This window comes from Emys orbicularis, chromosome 25 (genome assembly GCF_028017835.1).
Source record: "Emys orbicularis isolate rEmyOrb1 chromosome 25, rEmyOrb1.hap1, whole genome shotgun sequence".
Taxonomy (NCBI): Eukaryota; Metazoa; Chordata; order Testudines; family Emydidae; genus Emys; species Emys orbicularis.
Genome location: NC_088707.1, coordinates 8,768,532 through 8,792,699, shown reverse-complemented (window position 1 = coordinate 8,792,699; position 24,168 = coordinate 8,768,532). Strand labels below are relative to the sequence as shown.

The following is a 24,168-nucleotide window of genomic DNA, read 5'->3' as shown; positions in this document are numbered from 1 at the left end:
GCCATGTCGCTGCACGGGAAGCGGAAGGAGATCTACAAGTACGAGGCGCCCTGGACCGTGTACGCCATGAACTGGAGCGTCCGGCCCGACAAGCGCTTCCGCCTGGCGCTCGGCAGCTTCGTGGAGGAGTACAACAACAAGGTGCGTGGGGGGCGGGCTCGTCCCCGGGGCCGGCCGTGGGGGGCGCAGAAGGCTAGTGCGATCGCGGAGTCCGGGGGCAGAGTTAAGGGTAAGGCGGTGGGGTCGGGGGGCAGAGTTAAGGGTAAGGCGGTGGGATCGCGGGTCGGGGGGCAGAGTTAAGGGTAGGGCGGTGGGATCGCGGGTCGGGGGGCAGAGTTAAGGGTAGGGCGGTGGGATCGCGGGTCCGGGGGCAGAGTTAAGGGTAGGGCGGTGGGATCGCGGGGGCAGAGTTAAGGGTAGGGCTCGCTCTGCCCCCGGTTGGCCATCACAGTCTCCTCACAGAGTTTTTTGTGCGGCGTTTCCTAGGATATTTGGTGGAAATCCCTCTTCTTTTCCCAGCATTAGAAAGTTTGGGCTGGGGTCAGTTTTCAGTGGTATGGAATACTGATGGCTTCATGTTAAAAATGCGGTACCTTGCTTCTGAAGGCTTCATTGTTGTGGGAAAGGTTTTGCAGGACACAGGAAGTTTTCCCCCATGCAAGCTCTTTCTCGGAGGGCCCTCTAGGAGAGGAGTCTCCTCTCTGTTCCTCACAAGGTGTGCTATAGCTTCTGTATGCCCTTTCCAGATTTAAATAAGAGACCTCATCTTCCAGGAGCAGCCCATGTAATCCCTCTTACAGGCAATGTATTTTATTACTAGGCAGCAAGCTCATAAGTGCTATAACTTCAGCTGTTTTATATGAATATCCCTCTTAGATAAGCCAGGCTGGGGGTCAGGGTGCATAGTCCTTTTGTGGATCTGTATAATGGGAAGCCTCCAAGCAGGGAAGAGTACAACAGAGTTGGTGTAGGGGAGTGGGATGGCTTACAACTTTGTGGAGAAATGTAACAAGGTGGGGGCAATTTGGGGGCTGGGGAGGCATCCTCTACAATGGCTAAGTTGTTGCCTACATGGATAGCACTGTAGATGACCAGAGCACTAAGTGTGATGTGTAGTTGTTTTAACCAGCAGGCTGTATGTGTGTCACACTCACAGTTGGTGAGTTATGTTGGGGCCATGGGAGCACAAATGGCACTGACACTGTCAACTTGAAAACCATTCATTTGTTAAAAAATTAGTTAAAAATATCTTATGGCACTATACTCTCCCTTGAATTCCCATGCCAACTTTTGTCATTTTACAATTGCATTTTCCCCTTTAAATCTCCCCTTTCTGTGTGAAAGACCCATACAAACAGGAGGAAACTGACTATACAGAGGGCTGTTGAATGGACTGAAAAAAGTGTGTTTCAGTTATAATAATATTAGGTGTTGTAATAGCAGGTGGTAAACTTGCAGAGAGATATGCAAGTTTCTCTTCTAAGAATGTGGGGTGGTAGTAGGGAGGAAAATAAACTAAGTTGTGTTGGGTTAATGCTCATTTTTGGGTCGAGAGAGATTTGGTCTTTGTCATAGTGGCAGTTAATGAATGAATGTAATGACAATTGCAGCTTCCTTCAAAAAGTCTCTTGACCTGAAACTTTCCAGCTTGGTTTCAACCCAAAGATTTTTTTTTAAATGCTAATTAAATCCAGTTATCTGGTTTGAGTTCTGTGGGAGGTGGGAGGGAAAACACGAACACTTTTGGAAGCCCCTTACAGTGGCTAATTCCAAAACATCTGAAAGTTAAAGCTTTATAGGACAAAGGGGAAACACTCCCTGAAAAATGCAATGACAGCCATTGTGAACATTTGTCAACAATTTTTCACGGTTTGGTATCTGAGATACCAGTGTTAACCCAGTACTTTAGTATGTTTCTATGGTAATTTTGTATTTGTGGTTGGCAAAGGGTGAGTTTTCAATGGCTTCTGCTGTACCAGAACTGTCTCAATACGCTTATCTTCTGATACTCCGTGATCTGACAGTACCCTGTCAATACCATCAAACTGACCAAAATCTGAGAGGCTAAAAGAACAATGGTCTCATAATTAAATCCAAAGCATCTGATTAAAAAAGGCAGCTGCACTCTCTAGCTATATGCATTTTGTCAGGTAACAATCTATTGTAAATATGATGCTCTAGCACTGCGTATGCAAAGGACCTAAAATAAGAAACTCAAATGGGGATTGGACTAGAAGTGGTAAAATTGATTAAAAGCACATGGGCAAGGTTCTGTGCTGTGACTCTTGACAGGTAACAGAAGGTGCCGCTTATGTGAAGGGGGTTGGGAGATAAGAAGGTGTCTTTGCCATCTTTGCACTTCCCTAAATCTGGGCCATTTCTAAAGCGGCTCTAACATTTGGTAGACTTACCCGTGTCCTGGGGATATTCCCAAGTGGGCTATAACAGCCCTGCATCTATCCCATTGTTTTCCATTCCCTCTGAGTATTGGAGAGTGGGAGACTTCCATGTAGAATTGAAAATAGAGAGCATGATGGGTGGGGTGCAAATCTGTTTGCCTGATATTGCTGTAGAAATAAATATTTTTTTCAGTCTTTTAAAAATTGAAACAAGACTTTCAAACTTCACATTTGGCTGTTCCTCAAAAGGGATCTTGATCAAACGCTGCCAGACTCGTTGACATCATGTATAGGTTTTCAGTTTCATGGTGCTAACAAATATCAATAGTTACCCATGTAAAAAGATACCTAATGGTGGCAGGGAGATTGCAGTCTTCATTAAATAAAACTGTAGCTGTTGCTTAGAGTATTGGTAGTGCTATTTCTTAGAGTAATGGTAGTGTCTCCTGTACTTTGTGTCTTTGCTCTGCATGGTCTCCGACACCTTGTCACTCTTGATTGCAAACAAAACCTATGAGTACTGGGATGTGGTGGTGGTTACCCCACTGAGACTCTTGTGATAATGATATAATCCAGTTTGCTGAATGTTGCAAGGAAACATTTAGGAAAATGGAGGGAAGTTTGTCCTCCAGTGGTGCAGATGCCAGCTAACTCTATTGGGGCCATGCTAGTTGGAAAGTGGCTCTTTCAGATCTAGTCCATATCTATTCATGGGTATGATATAACCTCAGGGATCATGAAAGAACTTATTTAAGTTTCAGTTAAATGGAGCTTTGTAATTTGGGACTGTAAAGTACATGACCGTTCTTGGTTTGATAACTGATTAGTTTCAGGGACAGGAGGAGGATAGCTTTATAGGGCAGGTCTGAAAACTGTCACCCTACATGTGCCTTATCTGAGGTGGCAAATTTACTTGCCAATCACATAAGGTAGCCTAATGACCTAAAAAAAATTGAGGTACAGTCAGCAGCATTTAAAGGAAAAATTAAAACTAACATGACTTTTCATATTCATAAACTTTAAAGCTTCTTAAGCTTCAAAACAATATTTTTCTTAATTTTATTCCCCTTGCTTTGGGGAACATTGACTTCTCTGCTTCCCCTGTGTTTCTAATGCATTACAAGTCAACACTAATGAATATCATCCATTTTGTTACTATTTTTAGGAAGGTAGATTTGCTAAAAGCATGCCAATATTCCTATCTCTTCCTTATTTACAAGAAAAATAAGTCTGGTGCTTTTAAAAAGATTCAATGCTCCTCATATTCACTACAGCAGAACTGCCTACAGTGGATGAAAGCAGGACAGATTCTTATCTGATTTGTATTGGATTGGATTTCTTCTAAAAGGGCATTCCTGATGCAAGATACAAAATGAATAATACAACAGCAGTTTACTCCCCAACCTTGACAGACAACATAATATAACCCCCTATAAAACCTAATTTATCATTTCCCTGCCTGAGGCAGTTCAAGCCCCACCATCTGTAGCAGTCCATAGGAATAGGTGCACTTCTTGCAGCATGCCATGAAGGCCAACAGACATGAGTTATTTTGGACCCAGGGAGCTTAGCTGAACAACATCCGAAATCATTTAGGTCTTTGTAGGTGAACAATTGAGGTTCAGACTGGAAACCAATAGGAAGCAGTGGTGTGAGCTGTAACTTGGTGTTACTCAGTGGTGTTCCTCCACTCCGGTAGACTGCCACATTCTGCACCCAATACGTTTCTGGATTCGTTTAAGGCACTGTTTACAAGTGAGAGGCATGAATGATTAGCCAGGGGTATAGATAGGACTCTTAATTTTTCTCCACAGTTTCAGCTTTCACTTTTTTTTTTTTTTTTTTTTTTTTTTAAAGCAAGATTTTTAGCTGTCAAAAGTTGTAAAGAGACATTTCAGTCACACTTTCAAGGTTAACTGTAGTCCTATCCGTCTTGAGTTTGCAGGGGGTTCGATACAATAATCAAATTGTGAATTGCCCCATTTGTTTCAGTGGGTACAGACTCCAATGTCACCACTGTAAACTTTCATTACTCAAAGCATAAAATACCTAGATTTTAGAGCACTTTACATCAGTAGATCTCAAAGCAGTTAATATCATTATCCCCATTTTACAGATGGGGAAACTGAGGCATAGGTGAAGTGGCTTGCCCAAGGTGGCTGAGCCAGGAATAGAACTCCGGTCTCCTGAGTTAATCTAGTGATCTAGCCACTAGGCAACATTGCCTACAAGAAAGGAAGTACTGCTGTGAAAATGGCACAATCTGTCTCCACTCATCTGGGGCTAAGCCTTTACCAACACTTGGCAGGGTTAAAGAGGGATGGATTGTTCTCATTTTCTTGAAGGGGAGGCTCAGTTTTCACGTCTAGGAAATGCTGATTTGAAGCAATAGATCTGCCAAGTTGTCTTATCACAATCTTCTTTGCAATCTAAACCAAAAACTAAAGCAGAGATACTGGTCAGTAACCTAGCCAGATTGTCTGCATCAATTCATACTCTCCCTGCAGCATGAACCTCAGAGTTACGATCACCACAGTTACGAATTTAGCAGTTCACCACATGCGTCATTTGGAACCAGATGTACACAATCAGGCAGCAGCAGCAGACCCAAAAAAAAGCACAGTACTGTGTTAACTGTAAACTACTAAAAAAAGGAAAGCAGCATTTTTTTTCATAGTAAAGTTTCTAACCTGTATTAAGTCATTGTTCAGTTGTAAACTTTTGAAAACAACCGTAACGTTTTGTTCAGAGTTACGAACATTTCAGGGTAACATACAACCTCCTTTCCCAAGGTGTTCGTAATCTTTCTGTTCTGTTGAGACCATTATGTGTCTGGCAAACAAGACCTTGGTATAACTAATCAGGTGAGAGACCTGGGAGGGTTCAGAGGAGGGAAGGTCTGAATACTCTGATAGGAGTCTGCCTTCCGGAGTAGCAAGATCCTCTTTTTATTGTAACAATGTTTGTCTGTTTCAGATTAGTTCTAAGCTAGAAATAACTTTGTCGTATGGCTGCGTAAATCCCGTTGAATTAATTTGGCAATGATTCATTCAGTTAGGGACAAGTTGTCTTGCAATCTTACCTTCCTTTACTCATAACTTTCTTTGGAAAATTCATATTTTGAGGCAGAAGTTTTTCAGTGTGTGGTGTCTGGGGGTCAGGAGGGTTAAGATGCGGGAGCTTGGGCAAAATCCCTACAGTTTCTTAATTAAACAGTGGAAAAACAAAAGTCCTTTTAAAAAAAGACACTTTTTTACACACAACTCAAATAGCTGAATAGTTACCTTTGGCAGGTAAATAGTACTCATTGAGAACTGTCCATAATCAAGTTTGAAAGAAAGTGGATATTAATTTACAAATAGAAGTTGGTTTTTTGCTTGTATGCAATAGAAAACGTTGCACTGTATATCAATGCATTGCATCTAAAGTACTCACTGATATAAGTAGTTCAAGCACTTAACTGACTTGAAGGTCTTAAACCAGCTTAGAGGGGGGACATTTAGACTCCAGGCATGGAGAAAAAGTAAAGAAGGAGAAAATTTTAATGTTAAATCAGTTTCTAATCTAAAATTAGCTTCAGAAATGAACAGGAATATTGACTTGTCCAGAGCATGTGAAACTTTATTAAATATATTTCACATAAAAATTTTAAAGCTATTCTTTAAAATAAAACTTATACAATTTAAGAAGGAAGGTACTGTACATCTGGGGTCAGGCTTAAGTTATGAGAGGTTACAAGTATCGGTTACAAGGTTCACAAGATACATACATAGGACATAACCAGCGTAGACCCAGATTGGGATGCGGGAGTTTTTGAAGCATCAGTGAATAAGTGATCTCGGGTATTGCACCCATAGAATGTATTTAGAGTCTGTCAGTGTTGTTATAGCGAATAGGTGCAGTGTGGCCAAGCTAGCAGTGCTGTAAGAATCTTAGCTCTTATTTCTTGATTACTTGATTTTTAGCAGTGCAAGCTTAATGTTGCATTAAGAAAGCTTTTTGTGTTCAGTAACTGTGTTTGACAACATAGGCTGCCATGGCAAATATACAACTATTACTCCTGGGGGAATTCTGCGCCACTGCGCATGTGCAGAATTTATGTCCCCCGTAGATTTCTTTGCTGATGGCATTAGGTGCCAGAAAAATGACTGGTGAGGAAGCAAAGGGAAGCCACAAGAGCAGTCATGTGGCCTTCCCCAGCAGTATGTTTTGGGTGCCCATGGCAGCTGGCAGAGAGGTAAATCACTGTAGGGCAGGGGGTGGGAATGGGGAAGACCTGGCTGGTGGCTCCTACCCTGTGCTGGGCTCAGCACTAGTCCTGGCTGGGCTGGGGAGGACGGGACTTCCTCTTCGCCTGCACGGCATCCAGGGGTAGGTCAGACCAACCCGCAGATTTATCCCCCAGCTGCAGGAAGCTCTGCAAACTCCCCCCTGTCCTCCCACTTCCTGCACCCATCGCTCCTCAGCTGCAGGGGAGCTGCACCGTACGGGGAGCTGCTCCCCCATCTGTCATCCATCCAGACCCCCTCATACCCAGGACCCTCCTGCAGAGCCTCATCCACCCACCCCCCGCATCCAGAACCCCCCTGACGAGCCCCATTCACCCTGGACCACCCCGATGAGCCACCCACACCCGGATCTCCACCCCACTGTGCCCCAACCAGCTGCACTTGGATTGCCACACCACTGAGTTCTAATCCCCCAGCATCCTACCCTACCTTCACTTGGAACCCCCTGCAGCGTTCCATTACCGTTGCATCCAGAACCCCCTAACAAGCCCCTTTGCATCCAGATCTCCCGCTGAGCCGCCCACACCTAGATGGTCCCACGCAGAACCCCCCCCCACACACACACCTGGCTCCTCCCCCGCTCCCCCACTAAGCCCCTCCACACTTGGATCCTGCCGGGCTGAGCCTGCCTGCCCACACCTGGTGCACCTAATGCAGAGGGGCAGGCCTGGTCCTTGCGCTGCGTCAGGGTTGGATGCTGAGTCCATGTCCCTGGGGAAGCTGTAGAGTGATCTCCCACCTCTGTGCAGCCAGTGGCCTGTGCTCCCCCATGCCATGCTGGAGCCTCCACATTTATTTGACAAATAAAATTTGCAGAATTTGTACGTGTTTGGTGCAGAATTTGTACGTGTTTGGTGCAGAATGCCCTCAGGAGTAAACCATTGCTTAGAAAAGTTATTGTAATAAGCCTTCTCTCTGCCTGAGAGCTGGAAGAAAGTGGGAAAGAACTGAGAGGAACTGAAGGGGCATGCTCCTGTTTGAGTGCCTGTTTGGGGCTGAGTATAGTGTTGCAGTCCTCTCGCCCCTGATGCCTACAGCAGGTTGCTGACTGACCTTGGTGGGTCTTTGTGGCTTGGCACTCCAGCCAAGCCACAAAGTCCAAATGAACCCTGCAACGGGGTGCGACTCACCACTGCGGCGCCTCCTGCTGGATGTCCCGGGGATCAGCTATGCAGTGCACCGTCTTCTGGTGGTGTCTCACCCACTGTCACCTCTGCTCCTGGACCCATGTCACCACAAGGACCGCAGCGTCCTCTTCAGGACACAGCCCTCCGGCTGTGTCACACTCAGTTCTCCCCCCTTCCAGGGGAATGGCAGTCCAGCCACTTCCTCAGTGGTTACTGGTGTAAGAGGAGGACTCAGGCCCACCCACTACTCCGGGTCTCGGCTCAGGGACCCTGTAGATGGCAGCCACATGCTGCGTCCCCTCCCACCCCTCAGTCTACTTCCCTGGGCCACTTTCCCGCAGCCCCAGCATCTTCTCCACCCTTGTCTCAGCATGCCAGCAGTCAGCCGGGAGCTCACTCTCGCTCCCCTGATCCTGCCCAGCACTGCTCTGTCCAAGGTGCTATCTGCCCTCTGCCTGTAAGGCAGCCAGTCCTCCAAGCTCCAGGGAGTGACTGACCTGCTCTGCCCTGCTGCTCTTCTTATATGAGCCTGCCTGGTATTGAGGGGCTGCTCCACTCCAATTGGCTGTCTCCTGCACAGCCTCCCTAGGGTTCTGTTAACCCTTTATGGGCTAGTGTGGGGCAGATGCCCCATCACAAACCCGTTTTACGGTATTAGAGTCCAATAAACAGTCTGTTTGCCCTCAGAGGGCTCTGCGGCCTTTAAATTCGGCCCTTTGTTCAGGTTCCCAAATAAGCTCCATCACTTCTTGGGGTTTATACCACTTTACCTGTGGCCAGTAGGGGAACTTGGGCCCACTCACTACTCCAGGTTCCAGCTGATGGACCCTATAAACAGCCATATATGGCTTGTTTCAATTAATTGCTGTCTCTTCCTTGGGCCTCTTGCTATCTGGCCCCTTTAGGTTCACCCTAATCTCAGGGTTAAGGTTCTTAGATTCTCTCTCTGCAAACTGAGCTGTGCAAAGTGCAGCCAGAAAACAAACTCTGGATATACTCTCAAGTTCCTTTTTCCAGAGAGCAGCACCCTTCCTTGCCCCCTCTGGTCCCAGCCAGGAACTGAATAGCTAAGGCCAGGCAGCTCCTTTTATCTAAGCCAGCAGGGCCCTGATTAGCTGTAGCATTCACCTCTAGCCCATGGAGGACGAGGCAGAGACTTTCATTGAGCAGCCACAAAAATACTCAGGATTTTTTCCCCTGTGTTATATCTAAGGCTTTGTCTACCCTGGCACTTCCGTTGTTAAAGCTTTTGTGTGAAACACACCCCCCCCCCCCCCCCCCGAACGACAAAAGTTCTAACAACAAAAAGCGCCGGTGTGGACAGCACTTCGTCAGCAGGAGCCACCTCCTGGTGACTAAGTACTGCCTCTCGTTGGAGGTGGTTTTATTTTGTCGCCAGGAGAGAGCTTTCCCAGTGATAGAATGGTTACACAATGCACCTTACAACAGCGCGGCTGCAAGGTGTGCAGTGTAGACATAGTCCAATTTAGAATGCAGTGAAGTGTTTGAGAAGTTCAAATTATTCCCCACTTTGTGCCTTAATTTGTGCTTGTCAATACTAAATTTCATAGACCACCATGCTAAAAATCTTTGATATAAAGGAGCAGAAAAATTTAAAGTTTGATTTCTTCTTCCAGGTCTTAGACTATTTGTAATACTGTCACTCTGACTTCGTCACTTGTGTTGTACCATCTGCTATGATTTTTAAGCACTTTGCTGTTGGAGACCTGGGGTGAATCTTCTGAATTGGAAACTGATTTAAAGTCATGTAAAGAGAATAAATATGGCACCCTAGCATGTCACTTTCATTCACTTACCTTGCTAAACCCATATGCTTAGAAAAGAGGCTTCTGTAATGCATATGCATCTACTGAAACCAGGAAGCACACTGTGAGGTTTATATGTAGGAAGACTGGGCATGTTTCCTTTTTTAAAGTTGACATAAATTTTTTTGTCAATCTGAAAGCAGCATAGGTGGAAGAGAAGAAATAGCTTTCATCATTTGGGGGACAGATCTGTGTTCTGGTTATGACTTTGCAACTCACTTCACCTCTCAGTGCCCCAATTTCTCCTTCTATAAAATGAAATTAGTTAATACTTTTGTACCTCAGAAGGAGCTGAGTGGTTTGGTTTTGTTATCTCAAAATGCTTTTAGAGGAGTTACTTGGTTGGCAAGTACTAGAGAAGTGCAAAATATAATGGTAGTGGTAGATCAATGACTTGTATTTAGCAGTAGATCTTTCGTGTCCTACCATAGACTGTATTCCTTAAAATTTGAGAAGGTGGAAGAGAGGGAGGTATCTTGCAGCTTGTCAAGATGAACACTGGGGTTTGTTTTGGCATATCATTAATAGACTCTTAATTGCTAATATAGCATTTAAAATGCAACACTTATACACGTTGTCTTAATACTGTTGTTATATACGTGGTTATTTTGCTAAGCAGAAAAGTGAGTTTTTAATTGATAGACGTTTTCTTACAGGTCCAGCTTGTTGGTTTAGATGAGGAGAGCTCAGAGTTCATTTGCAGGAACACCTTTGATCACCCATATCCTACTACAAAGCTCATGTGGATTCCTGACACCAAGGGAGTCTATCCAGACCTGTTGGCAACCAGCGGTGATTACCTGCGTGTGTGGAGAGTAAGTAAATAGCCTCTTGAAAAGGACCACGTATGTGCCATTAACTGCATTGCATTTTGATCCCCTTCTCTCCCAGTCCCATTTCTTTTGAGGCACATTATCTCTAGCATTATGCTCACCAATATTGCCGGGGGGGGAAGGAGGGGAAGCCAACATAGTGGATAATTTGTTCTTTTACCTACAGTCTCAAAGTAACGTAGAACCCTCTCTGAATAATAATACAATGGCTGTGAGTTATCTTGAGTATTCTAGCAGTGTCAGAATTATGAAAGTAGCTTATTAAATGTGATGGCAAGGCTCAGTAGTTGCTGTTGTAACAGAAACTTGTTAGGGGAGAGCATATGTACCTTTCTCAGTTTTACTTCAAACACTCTGAAAGCTCTTCACAATAGATAGATATTTATGGAAGAAACCAATGTCAAACACAGTTAAGACTTGAAGTTCTGAAGGCCTATGCTCTATGGGGCACCTCTTGGATTTTGCATCCAGGCCATTCAATAAGGCAGTCATTGTGTATTTAACTTCTTCCTGAAGGTGGGTGAAACTGAGACCCGACTGGAGTGCTTGCTGAACAATAATAAGAACTCTGATTTTTGTGCCCCGTTAACGTCGTTTGATTGGAATGAAGTGGATCCTTATCTTCTAGGTAAGACTGCTGACCCATTAAATACTCAATATAAAATTGACCATTTTGAATCTAGCCCAGGTGAGTAGTGACTAGAACTTACTACCAGCTCATGGGTGTTCAGTGGCCAGGTTTCTACATCACAAAAAACCTGCTCCCTTAAATGTCACAAAAGAGCAGCCCGTGGAGACTGAAAACTCTCTCTCTCTCTCTCTCTCTCTCTCTCTCTCCCCCCACCCCACCTCCCAGGAGGCATCTCCAGTTCAGGGTTGTGCACATGGGTTGGGAGTGTTCCCCTGGCTGCTGCTTGTGCTCAGCCTATATGTTGAATAGAGGGTTTCAGTCTTCAGGGCTGTCAGATTGGCACCTTTTGTTAGTGTTAAATTTATACACAGACTCTTCAGCTACAATCAAATGGCTGAACTGTGCCAGATGATGTTGGACAGAACGTTGCCCCACAAGTGCCATTCCACCATGTTTCAGAGTAGCAGCCGTGTTAGTCTGTATCCGCAAAAAGAACAGGAGGACTTGTGGCACCTTAGAGACTAACAAATGTATTAGAGCATAAGCTTTCGTGGGCTACAACCCACTACTTCGGATGCTGAAATGCCTCTGCAGCAACAGGAGTTAAACCAGGTGTCACTCTCATTTGGAGCAGAGAGCTAAATTCATTGTTTAATTATAATCTGTGGGATGGGGTATGAATCCAGGATGGTGTATACTCCCCTTGATCCATAGTCAGGACCTCCGCTAGCATCAGGGGGAAGTTTGAACAGAGATCAAGGGGGCAATACTTCCTTTCAGTAGTAACATTTATTCTGGTGTTTCCTCTTTTGCAGCAGTTCCCACCCCGAAGGGCTTCACTACCACCCTTGTTGGACTTTAGAGCTGATGTTCCAGTCAGTTTTGTATAGGGCAGGGGAGTTCACCCCACTGAGTCTTTATCTTAGGCTGTCTGTACACTCAGGCAGACATGATATCGCTTTATGCTTGGTTCATCTTTGTAAGGCTTTCTCTACAGCTATGAGGGCTAGAGAATTAACTAAAAAATTTCTGCACAACCTGAGTCATGTGGGCCACACACATGTTGTGCAGGCCAGATCCAGCCTGTGATCCATAGTTTAATTCAGGCATGTCAAACATTTTAATCATAATACTTTGCTCATGCAGAGTTCTCTTCACCCAGAGATCTCAAAGCACATCTGAGACTAATCCCATAAGTGATAAGATGACATTTCTGCAGATCTTTGTTAGTACCACCATTAACAGACACTTTTTTGTTTCAGGTACCTCTAGTATTGACACAACCTGTACTATCTGGGGTCTGGAGACTGGGCAGGTATTGGGAAGAGTAAATCTGGTATCGGGCCATGTCAAGACCCAGCTTATTGCACATGACAAAGAGGTGGTGATATTACTCTTCCTTCTTCTCATTCATACAGTTGTCTGCATGAAACCTGTTAAACGTCTATAGAATGAACATAACTCCCATTTTTCTCCAGAAAAATCTGAGGATTTAGAAAAAAGACTTGGATTCTACCTTACATATCTGTCTAAAATTAAGTTGCTTGTAGCCTGAAAATTCTACATACTCGCTTTTACTCATTTTAGAGGGTGACCTACAGAATATGCTTGCTGTTTTGTTCTAATTAAATTTATAAAATGTTGCCAGACAAAACTTAACTCCAGTTTAAAGTTGAGAGCTATATTCGTAATTTAAGGGTGGTAAAACTTTTTAATGTTTTCTTCATTTTTAATTTTTTTTTTTTTTTTTTTTTTTTTTTTTTTTAAGTTTAAAGTTAAAAGAAACCTAAAGATAGCAAAACATGGAAACATACAGTTAAGGCACCCAAATCACCCTGTAGTGACAGCACCCTCTAGACTTTCCTTCTTTGTTCCTTTTATACTTAGGACATCATATCAGACTCTTTCTCATGCAATTACGGGTTTGTAGGATCAGGCCTGTATAGTATAAGCATTTTTCTAAGACTTATTCTAACTGCCTGTTTTTTTTTTTTTTTTTAACAAATTTTTTTTTTTGCTCCCTGGCTCCATTTGAGGGAGTGGAGCAGGATTCTTTGCTGCCTATGCCTTTCGGAGGAAGCCTCTGTGAGCATTTTGATGGGGGTGGGGGAGAAAGGAAAGGGTTCTTCATTCCCTGGGACTTTCTGCCCCTTTACTTCAGGGAGCATTACTAGAGTCTTTAGTAGTTTTGGCGGGGCAGGGGTGGGGCCCAATGGAGGGGATGGAATGGGAGGGGGGGGCTTTTGTACCTTTATATGAAAAGGTGTCAGTGATGCGGCCCTCGGGCCAATGTACTAGTCCTCATGTGGCCCTCGTGGTGATTTGAGTTTGAGATCCCTGTTCTACACCAAGATACCTGTGGTATTTGCTATAATTCATTCCAATTCCCTAGTAAAATCAAATGCCTGACATAGTAAATAGTTACTGATGACACACTATTTAGATGGAAAAGCCCTCTTAGTGCATTCCTCAGACAGAGAACAGATCTGGTAATAAACTGGTGCCACACTGGATCTTAAGACTTTTGTATTTTTCTCTGTAAGTATATGTAGCACATGCAGTCCAGCTATGTAATGGTGATATTTTTATTGGAGAGGAAAAGGCCCAGATGTAGATAATGAAGAAGCTGGCACAGCTGTGTGGTTAGCACTCCTAGCATGCTCCCATCTCAAACTGCCTACAGAGCAGTGCTGTCACTACTTTGACATGCCTGTGTGCTGTTCTTGCGTTTGCAAACACTAACTGGTGGGAGGAGGAGGAAGAATTAATAGGGCACGTTCCTTGAAAATGGAGAAATGGGAGCCAAAATGAATGTTAAAATAATGCCATGTTCTTATCTCCCCTATCACTGAGCAGGTGTATGACATTGCATTTAGCCGCGCGGGTGGCGGGAGAGACATGTTTGCGTCAGTTGGCGCAGATGGCTCAGTGCGGATGTTTGACCTTCGTCATCTGGAGCACAGCACCATTATCTATGAAGATCCACAGCACCATCCGTTGCTGCGTCTCTGCTGGAACAAGCAGGATCCCAACTATCTTGCAACAATGGCCATGGATGGTATGGAGGTGAGGCACTGAGCATTTGCCCTATAGGCTGTTGGACTTTTTAGATGGGCTTACTGATTAGTCAGTGTTTGTAAAGCACGTTGGAGGAGAAGAGGACTACATATGTGCTTAATATTGGGTATCTGGGACAGGGCTGTAGATACGGATTGCAAGAAGCCCAGCTTCTGAGAAAAGTATTGTAATGAGTTATTCTATGGAGTTGTTCACTGCATTGTTCATTTTCCAAATGTATTGAAGTTCTCATACTTGCTGAATTTCAGTATTAACACTTCTTTATAAAAGCCAACTTGATTTCATATGGCTGTATACTTATTTGCATCTGTAATATGCAGCTGTAGGTGTTGGGATGCTACAAACTTGAGGAGTTGAAAGGCTCCTTTAACCTGTAGCTGATTTTTGAGACTGGTCCTTATGCCTCTGAGCTGATACTCTTAAGTTCCATCTTGCTCCAGTGACGCCAAAAGGCACTGTAGATTTTTCTTTAGTTCGACATCACCAGTACTCCTCCATGGAATTGTAACTTCATAATTCACTCTGCCTGTGTTACATATTACACAAGGTGTACAGTGATTCTCTAGCTGCTTTCAAAACCGCTTTTGGTCAGTCATGTGTGTCTTTAGAGACAGTGCTGTATTTATAACATTCTGCCAAAATGTCTTGTTTTCTTTTGGTGTTTTTTCTTCAGGAAACAAATGAATAAACATTTTTACTTTTGCTTCTGAAGGTGGTGATTCTAGACGTCAGAGTTCCCTGCACACCTGTTGCCAGGTTAAACAACCACAGAGCATGTGTGAATGGCATTGCCTGGGCGCCTCACTCTTCCTGTCATATCTGTACGGCAGGTGAGCATGGGGACAGATCTGTTCTCCTTCTCAGCTCCTCCCTCTTTGGTCTTGTCCCCCAGGAGCTTTCTGAATGTATGAACCTCTATCCTGGGACTCCTGCAATCATTTCCACTACCTCTAATCTCTCCAGCTCTTTGAGCAAAAAAAAAAAATAAGACTAGGGCCCTAGATATATCCAGGTGTCATAGGTGCTCATTTTATTACCTCCACCATTTCCCAGAATTCTCCAGGGAAACTGAGAAGCTGCTGCCTCTTAAGCAGTTTGGATATTGGGCTGTCTCGCCTTGAAAATGAGGGACTGTGTCCCAGTGTCTGAACTGTGAAAGAGGCAACACCTTTCTTACGTCATGAATGTTGGAGTCATTCATTAGCTGTAGGTGCATTCCCTAACAGCTAACCACTTTATTCAAAGGGCTGTTTTCTCTCCTGGTAATAAAACTATAGTTGCTAACAGTGCTCAAATTCTGCATTTTTAGTTTGTGATGCATTTAGTGTTGCTATTGGCTGAATATTTTGTGGAGGGCCCTTTTTTTGCTGAAGGTGTAATATATTTGCACACACATTAGAGAGATTCAATATATGGCTTCTTAACATCCATTAGACCATACTTTTGATTTTGGCTAAGTGTGTGGGCTCTCATGTAAGTCGTTGGAAGCTGTGCACCCATGTTTGTGGTCAGAAAACGGTATTAATTTTCTAAGAAAATTGGGCAGATCTCCTTGGACACGAAGCTTAAAACCATGTAAGTTAAAGACAGGAAAGGTCTCTTAGGTTCCATCTAGTCCATCCCCTTGGCCAATGCAAGATTGTTCCTGCCAGTGCTTTCTCCAAGGGCTGGTTCTTAAATGTGCCTATCGATGGTGCTGCCACCATTTCCCTTGAGACTGTATCACAGATGTGTAGTGATCTAAAGAGCTATACGAGCGGGGTTATGGTGGAGTGGAGTTGTTTCATTTTATGTGATCTTCGTTTCCTCCATATTTGGGGGAATTGCCCAGCTTTACGTTTTTTTTGGTTTTTCATTTGGACTTCTCACTCTGTATTTTAGCTTGCTTTTGAGACTATATCCCTCCAACTAGCCATGTAAATATGCCTCTACCTATTTCCGAGATGATTGATTCGAATTCTTTCTTACCGGTTTGTAGCGGATGACCATCAGGCTCTCATCTGGGATATCCAGCAAATGCCTCGTGCCATTGAGGACCCAATCTTGGCCTACACAGCAGAAGGGGAAATCAACAATGTACAATGGGCATCGACTCAGCCGGACTGGATAGCTATCTGCTACAACAACTGTCTGGAGATCTTGAGAGTGTAACACTATTGGTCTGTGGCAAACTGAGGCAGGGCTTTATAACTTCCCCTCCCCTCTAAAGTAAGAACAAACATGTTTCAAGTGGCCAGTATCTTTTGTTGCTTTGCATCTACTGTTCCAAGAAACTGTTACAGGAGTTAATGGCAGGTGTTGGCTGTCCCTACAAGACGCAGAAAACGAAGGGACGCACCCAGCCTTTTGGACCTTCTGGGTTTTGATTTTAATATTTTTCTCAATTAAAAAGTTCTGTATATCTGTTTGTTGACTGTGTTAATGAGCATTACAGGCTTTAAATGACTGTTTTAAGTTGCTGCATATGTCCATGTGTTTGTCAGCCAGCTGAAGCAGCACATCCAATTAGTTTGATAGATGTAAGTGCAAAACTCGGTGGAAAGAAAAGACATTAATATTAACCACTGCCTTTGCAGGAATTTTTAATCATTCCTGTTACTGTCCCTAAACCGTTTGAACGTTTTTATATATTGGATTAAGTTTCTATTAAGTAGGCTCTTCACCCCAGTTCTTATTTTTGACATGTGATCCACTTCCATAAGCCCCAAGCAGGATCTGTTGATGATGATGATGGGTCATAAGCATCATTGTAGGCTTCCTAGCAGTAAAACTGTTGCTGTAGCTGTTGCCTTGGCTATGTGCCCCTGACCATTTGGTCAGAATCGCTTGGTGCTGTGAAGTACCATTACTTGTCGCACAGGTCTTTCATTTTAACTGATGCTAGAGGCAGTTGTTACTGTGGTGGGCCTTCAATTAGATCATAACTGAATTGAGTCTCCCACTGCTGTATTACTTAACTGAATGGTGACAAGATTCACAGAGAAAAGATACTAGCATGACTAGAGCTATTTTTGAAAACATTTAGTAAAAAATGCGACTTGTAATGCATTTTGGATAGACACTTCCAGTCAAATGATTCCTCTAGAAAGCTTCCTATCTGAACCAAAATAAAATGGTTTCACACCTTCTAGCTTACTTGATTGGCAACTGTAATTCTAAGCAAAATTCTGTATCTAACCTATACCTTGGAGTTTCTTTTGCATTTGGCTCGTCTTCCTGGGAGTTGGAGAAAGTGAATGAGTGAAGAGCTAGCTTTTGTTCCTAAGAGCAAGGAGAGAAGCATTAGCATTGTACTGTCAGATCTTGTTGGATGACTGTGATAGAAGCAGTTAGAACAGCTGGTCTGCTGTCCAAAGGCAAGTCATGCCCCTGTAAAGGAAAGTTTCCTAAAGTAACATACAGGGTTGGGTCTAAATTAAAAGAAGTTGCCCAATCTGTGTCTCAAATGGAGACCTTGTTTTGGCTCTAGTTGTCATTCTTAGGTACTGCAACTCTTGTAAGAGGAGCAGGATAGGTATGGCGTGGGGGGAGCCTTCTAGTTTCATCCAAGTTCCCTTTCTGAAGTGGAAAGGTAAAGGAGAGCGAGGCCAAACCTCTGTCACCATGATGCTTTATGCGGAGGGATAGCAAAATTCTTTCATTGTCTTAACATGGCGGGTAGTTTGAATGAGGTCGTTTTCTTGTTTTGATCAGCTAACTGCAATACCCTTCAAATGAGAAGGTGACAAACTGAACACCACACTGGTGAGGTCTAACCATCACCTTGTTCTGTAACAATACACTGAGCTGATGAGGTCAAGATCCAGATCAGCTGACCCTGACTCATTACTTTGAGAGACAATCTTGATATTGAGTGAAAACCAAAGGTAGCATTATACATTAAAAAGGCAAAATAAATTAATTTTTTTTCTAAGAATATTAGGCTTCCAATTTGAAGTAGCTTCAGTTACATACACCTTCTCTCCCAAGTCCCCAACCATCTCTCTTGCAGCCACAGGTTTCTATTTTAAATGCTCTGTCCCTCTTGTTCTGAGACCCAGACAAACAGGGAAGACTGGCTACATCGAGTCAATGAAACTAAATGTTCAGCCTGCTGTCAAGTGCAGATTAAAATTGAAAAATAGAGATGTCTCCTTTTTCAATTATAATCTTAGATGTTTCTGGTAACAACAAGCAAAAATTATCCTACAGGTGACTTTAAAAAATAGAAAACAGAGTATACGAAAGCATCTTATTCATCTGATCACCTCTCATTAGTGACGGATATTTACTCCCGTTAACAGTGCAGAGCCAACGCGTCTCTGGGAGAATGAGGCGCATTCTGTTCAGTCTCACACATTGTCACATTGTCAATAAAATTCATTAAGTTCCAATTGCAGAATTTTTATTAATGGGTGAGCCATAAAGAACTGTCTGGTGTTCAGATTCCTAGCATGGTTGCATGTTCCGATTCTGGCATGGTTGCCAGATAGCTTACACATGCATCTCTGGTATGCTAAGCGAATTTGCTCCAGAAATCATTGATACACAAGTGTGGAACCACACATTAAACTTGGGCACTCTTCAAAGTAGAGCTGCGCCTTTAAAGTTAAACTTAAATATGCAAGCATGTTAGAAAATGAAAGTTGCGTTTCTCATAGCAACATTCATTTATATTGTGTAGGCTGCTTTCGTTTAGATATACTTGTAACAATATTACATGAAAAATTCTTGCATGTGTATCTAAATACAAGTACTAGGCACAATGTAAACAAGCTAATGCCAGTGAGAGAAGCATAAACCTTTTGCTTCCTGACTGTGCAAACTAAATGTGTTTACATAACATTGCAATAAGTTTTGCATTTCATGTTTTGGGGAAGTAGGGTTTTGGGGGAGATGGGGGGAGGACTACTTTCATAATGTTAGTATTTAAATAGTCCCAATTAGGCTTTGAAGTTTTATTCTGTTGATGTAAATTGTGTGGGTAAAGGTTGTGTTGCTGCTGCTTGGCTGCAGACAGATTTCTGCAAGGCTGAGTTAACAGTGTAGCTGTACATCTGTTTCTAGCTGTGGTCTTCAGAAGGAAAAAATGATAGCAACATAATGTTCTTTAAGCTGAAAGCTTTTTGCAGAACTACAAATAATGTATCAAAAAAGGTGGATCCCATGATCTTAATAATGGTTTCTTTCTTGTCCACCATTTTCTCCAGTCTCTCTGATCTTGACAGGTTCATGTTTCAATGAGAAACTTTGTTTCCTGCAAACTCTTTTATGGTCAGGCCAGACACTGAGCTATGTGGTTTCTCTGCCCACTACAGGCTGTATTAGGCAGAATGGTATTGAACATGCTCCTTGACTCTTCTCTGTAGATTCTTGTACTATGCCCATTACTGTGATATCTGAACACCTTTTAAACCACACTCTTCCTCCCACCCAGCTGAGCAGTGGTCATGGAGGACAATTCACTTGGAGAAGTTTTAGTTGATATAGTGAGAGAGAGCTCTTTTGCGTTAAGGAAAGTGAATAAACATCCAGCTGAAACAGCCAAAGGGATTTTCCTCAAACTTTCCAAAAATATAATCCCACCTTGACTAAGAACAGAGTTTTAGACCAATGAGAATTGAGCATTAAGAGCATGTGAAAATGAGACTAAATGAGTACTCATAGCTTCCATTACCAGCAGAAGTGGTTCTGTTATTTATACTGAGGAGACCTCATCTTGGGGGCCTTCCTCCATAAGATTTCTTGCAGAACATTTGTGGCTTTGTCTATAGCGATTAGGCTCCTGATCCAAAGTTCCTTGCAATGGAAGCACCTGCTCACTTGGCCAGTTGGACTGCTTTTGGCTTCTTTACGTGCTTTGGGTCATGTCCTGCTGTCATTCCATAGGTGGAACCCCAGGGAAGCCAGGGGACATTGTGTGGCACAGACATGATTTGTTTTCAGAAGTCATTTGGTAGCTTAATGAGCATTACTGAAAATTACCCCAAACCTTTCTAGATAAGGAGTTCAGTAATACAAATGGCATGTCCGTATAGGTAAGGAAATGAGGCTTCAGTGCCCCCGCCTTCCTACTCTCACAAAAGGGGCAATGAGGGAGGAGTTGAACTGTCCATCAGTTCATTTATTTGCATGGCAAATTAACCCCCCTTCCCCGAGATGTATTTGGGGCTGATGGTTAATGACCAAAAAACTACTCAGCAGTAGAATCCACCTGTTGAATAGTCCAATTAGATGTGGAAACCTTGCACGGTTCCTTTGTGCTGATGAATTTAAATACCTCAGCCCACCTTACATTTACCACTTGCCAAATCTCCATAAGCATTATTTCTTCCAGAGTTAGTGGAAATAACTGGTTGAGTGACTCATTTTGGTGGTGGCTTTTTAAATGATTGCGAGACTATACAGAGAAACTGCCTTTACATTTTGTGTCGGGGTGGGAGAATAGAGGGAGACCTTAGACCAGTGGTTCATAACCTGCAGACCGCTTGTGGCCCAATCAGCACACAGCTGTGGCCCATGTGACATCCTCGGGGCCGTACAGGTAGTATATATATTGTGTGGGTGCAGACCACATAACACAGAGAGAACTGCATGTGTGGGCCACAATGGTAAATGGGTTGAGAACCACGGCCTTAGACCTTTCCCTAAGCATCAGTGAGCTTGGCACAGAAGTGAATTTCATAACGGGACTGAAGTGCCATTTCTCCTCCAACTTCACTAGTTTTGTATCTCTTCTCTGGCTAACTAATTCCAGCCATTGGGCTGCATTTTAAAAACCCAACTGCGCGGGATACCAAGTATCACATGGGCAGCTAATATGTTTTGGCTCCCAGCCCAAAGATGAGGTGAGACTCTCAAAGCTAGCTGGAGGATGAGCCAGTGCATTAGTAGGTTAAATCTGTATATCCCTGAATTAAATCAGTCTGTGGTAGGTTGCTGCAACTAAACTTGCCTTGCCATGTGCTAGGATTTAATAGTCAAGGTTGCCTTGACAATCTCTTGAGTAAGAAATTCAGTGGTCTCAAAGTACAGAAAAAGAAGAGGTTGATACTGCAGATTGTTCCTTACTTTAAGGCCCCCTAGGTACTTATGGGAAGCAAGGCCTTGCTTCCCATAAGAATCAAAATTCATGATCCCTTCAAAATGTAGTTGTGATCACACATCTGCATTGCTTCTAATTACTTTTTTTGAACACTGGCTCAGCAACCAGAATCGATTCATTGATGAGATGATAAATCCACAGCCGTGTGATCTGTAGATTGTTTCTTAACTGGGATTCGATTGGAGAAATGTATGTCTGTGCTAATGTATTGGCATATACATACATTTTTTGGACTTTTGTTTTAAAATATAAGTTCTGGAAGCTGAGCACGCCGGTTTACATGCTCTAGATGGAACTTTAGCGGGTATATTTTTTAGGGTTAGGAATGGAATAACCTTCCTACCTCAGTCCTTTAAGGCTGGCGTTTGACTCTGAACCCTGTGTCTGATTAATAAAATCTTAAATACAGCGTGAGAGTTTCCTGACTGTTGCAGTTCCAAACTGGCTCTGGCTGGCAGCACATGGGGACCTCTTTCACGCCAGAACCACCTGAAAAGCAACACCAAAAATGCGAGCACTTGAAAATGCTGTTAACACTACAAACTGTGAGGCTTTATATTCCGATGACAGCATGATCCAGTAGGGATCTCTCAAGCACTTGACTTTGCCTCTTGCCCAAACAGAACTTTGTTTTGCTTCATTTGGGTACTTTTATTATTGCCTAGTTGTGTTTGGGGGACCCTGGAATTAGGTGCCCTTTCAAACATATGGCAGTAACGATAGGTGGTTTGGGTAGATAGTTATCTTGGGATGTAGGTGAATTCTGCAGTCTTTGTCAATTCCATAATGTCAGGAAAATTGATGCAGCTTTCTGTGACTTAAGATGCAGAATTCAAAGATCTTTGACTATCAAAATTCCTTGGTACTGACTATCTTAACCCTTTCCGTATACGCAGCACAGGCAGAAATGGATAAATCACAAGGTGCAGCTCCGTGCACAGTAGGACTGTACAATTGTTTATACCTCCCTCAAAGTATTGAAAGGGTTAGTCATCCCACTACTGCCACACAAAATGGTTCTGCCACTTCAAACCCAAGGGAAGCATTATCCAGTCAGTGGACAGTTAAGGTATCTCTGAATGACTTCGGTTGCTTTTCACTCCAAGGCCACTGGTTCAAATCCCAGTCTAGGCATTGTTTTGATCCGTGGTCTGTATGAAGTGAGGTTGTTTCCAGATCTGGTTCCTAATGGGCAGGAGTACATTTGGCTCTAGATGGGCCCCCTTATTAATGTCTGCAGGGAAGCCTACGGATTTAATGGTAGGTGGCACTTAAACAGCACTTTTCCATGTTTGCTTGGCAACCAAATTTCCCTAGGGAAGGTCGCTCTAAGTCATAGGTGAGGTACATTGGCAAAGGTATGGGGAATGAAGAGACTTGCACTGCCCATACTGTAGCCAGAGGGTCTCGCTCTCTAAGGTTTTTGATCCAGCACCTTTCACCAGCACTGAAATAGTAACAAACGTGTGACTAGACACCAGCTACCGGGGTGCTTGTCTGGCAAGTGGAGACAGAGCATAGAGGCAAGAGCAGTTCTAAGAGGAAGTTACACACTATTGCGTTAGACTTCTGGACAGCCTTTAGTCTGCCCAGTATCTCAAACTGCCTCTTCTGGTGCACAGATACCATCAATCTAGAATTTCCTTGCTGGTGAGGAAAATGACCTGCTTGGCTTCCTTTTCAGAGAAGCTAATAAAGGACAATGCTGAGGTGTGGTTTTTTTTTGTTTTTTTTTTGTTTTTTGTTTTAATTTTTGCTAGGTTCTGCAGCCACAACAAACTACAGGCCCTGGTTCCATCTCTCATTCATACACACTAGTCAGCGTCTCTTAGAATGTCCATTTTCCTGTTTGTAAAAATATGCAAGTTTCCTTCTATGCGAGAGACAGTAATTGGTCAGGCAAATCCAAATGAAGGCACAAAGAACTTGCTAAACAAAGGGGGAAGGACTCTGGCAGTAAATAGTACTGCTGTGAAACAATGTTATTTCGACAACCTGTTGAATATGAATTTGTGGTATCTGCTATTTAAAAGGAACTTTTTTTACTTGGCTTGCCAGCAGTGTACAATGTAATGAATAAATCTGTCGAGCCGAAGCTTTTTTTTTTTTACTACTAGTAATTAAATAGATGTTCATTTTGTTATGTGTATTCCCTTCTGCTGTTCCCCTTTAAAGTCCCATTGTGATAACTTCCTGAAGGTGTGATCTTTGTAGCATGATTGTACAAACATACATATGAAATCCCAGATTTCTTGTTCTCACTAAAATATGTTAAAGCAATAGCGATTTTACTGCTGTCATGCATAGCCTAAGGTGTTTGCACACTTTTTTCCTCCCTCTTTCATATTGCTTGAGATTTGCAACTTTGCTACTTTACTAGAGGAATCCTAGCATCCCATTATCGGGCAGATTCAGACATGTTGTTGCCACAAGTAACTGCAGTGTCCTGGTATTCCTTTTTTAATTATTTTTATGGAGAAACCATATAAAAGGTTTTGTTACAGTGGATTTTAACACCTGAACCCTGGAACCATATTACTGAAACTCTGTAAATTAAGTCAGTCTTTTATGAAACCACTTGAAAGTGGAATGTTGCATCCTTTTATGCTATTTCCTGCTTCCTATGTAGTTTTATTCAATTTTTTAACCTTTTTAAGTTTCAGCCTCCTGTGTATTAGGTACAGTATTTTCTGCCTTTCATACTTTGTAATAAAAATTGAACATTTATAGATTGACTGCAGTTTGCTGTGTGGTGAGTTAAAACTGATTGCAGGTGAGCAGGAAAACTGCTTAAAACACGTTGATTTTGTTTTGTGTCTTGTTGCAGGTTCACTGATGTGCAGAGAAAGGGGTTATTGGTTTATATTTTCCATGGGCTTCCTAGGCTAATAAAGATCAATG

The 24,168-nt window shown here is 43.0% G+C and overlaps 1 protein-coding gene across 3 annotated transcripts; it reads left to right on the top strand.

Annotated features, from left to right (window-relative positions):
• On the top strand, positions 1 to 24,168 carry DCAF7 (DDB1 and CUL4 associated factor 7). Of its 3 annotated transcripts, none has more exons than XR_010562371.1 (8): positions 1 to 141; positions 10,298 to 10,456; positions 10,991 to 11,102; positions 12,368 to 12,486; positions 13,962 to 14,171; positions 14,896 to 15,013; positions 16,162 to 16,391; positions 24,095 to 24,168. XR_010562371.1 is itself a non-coding variant. In XM_065422542.1 (8 exons), exons 1-7 carry the CDS (start codon positions 4 to 6, stop codon positions 16,332 to 16,334), a joined length of 1,029 nt encoding a protein of 342 aa, XP_065278614.1. In that variant the 5' UTR covers positions 1 to 3; the 3' UTR covers positions 16,335 to 16,342; positions 24,095 to 24,162. The 3 variants fall into 3 exon arrangements, 2 of the variants coding, with proteins under 2 accessions (XP_065278614.1, XP_065278613.1); XM_065422542.1 differs by having other exon boundaries at positions 16,162 to 16,342; positions 24,095 to 24,162; XM_065422541.1 differs by lacking the exon at positions 24,095 to 24,168 and having other exon boundaries at positions 16,162 to 17,452.

Coding starts and splice junctions, on each gene's coding strand:
- DCAF7 (XM_065422542.1), top strand. CDS start 4: ATGTCGCTGCACGGGAAGCGGAAGGAGATCTACAAGTACGAGGCGCCC. Junction 10,457..10,990: donor ATTACCTGCGTGTGTGGAGA/GTAAGTAAATAG, acceptor TTCTTCCTGAAG/GTGGGTGAAACTGAGACCCG. Junction 11,103..12,367: donor AGTGGATCCTTATCTTCTAG/GTAAGACTGCTG, acceptor TTTTTGTTTCAG/GTACCTCTAGTATTGACACA.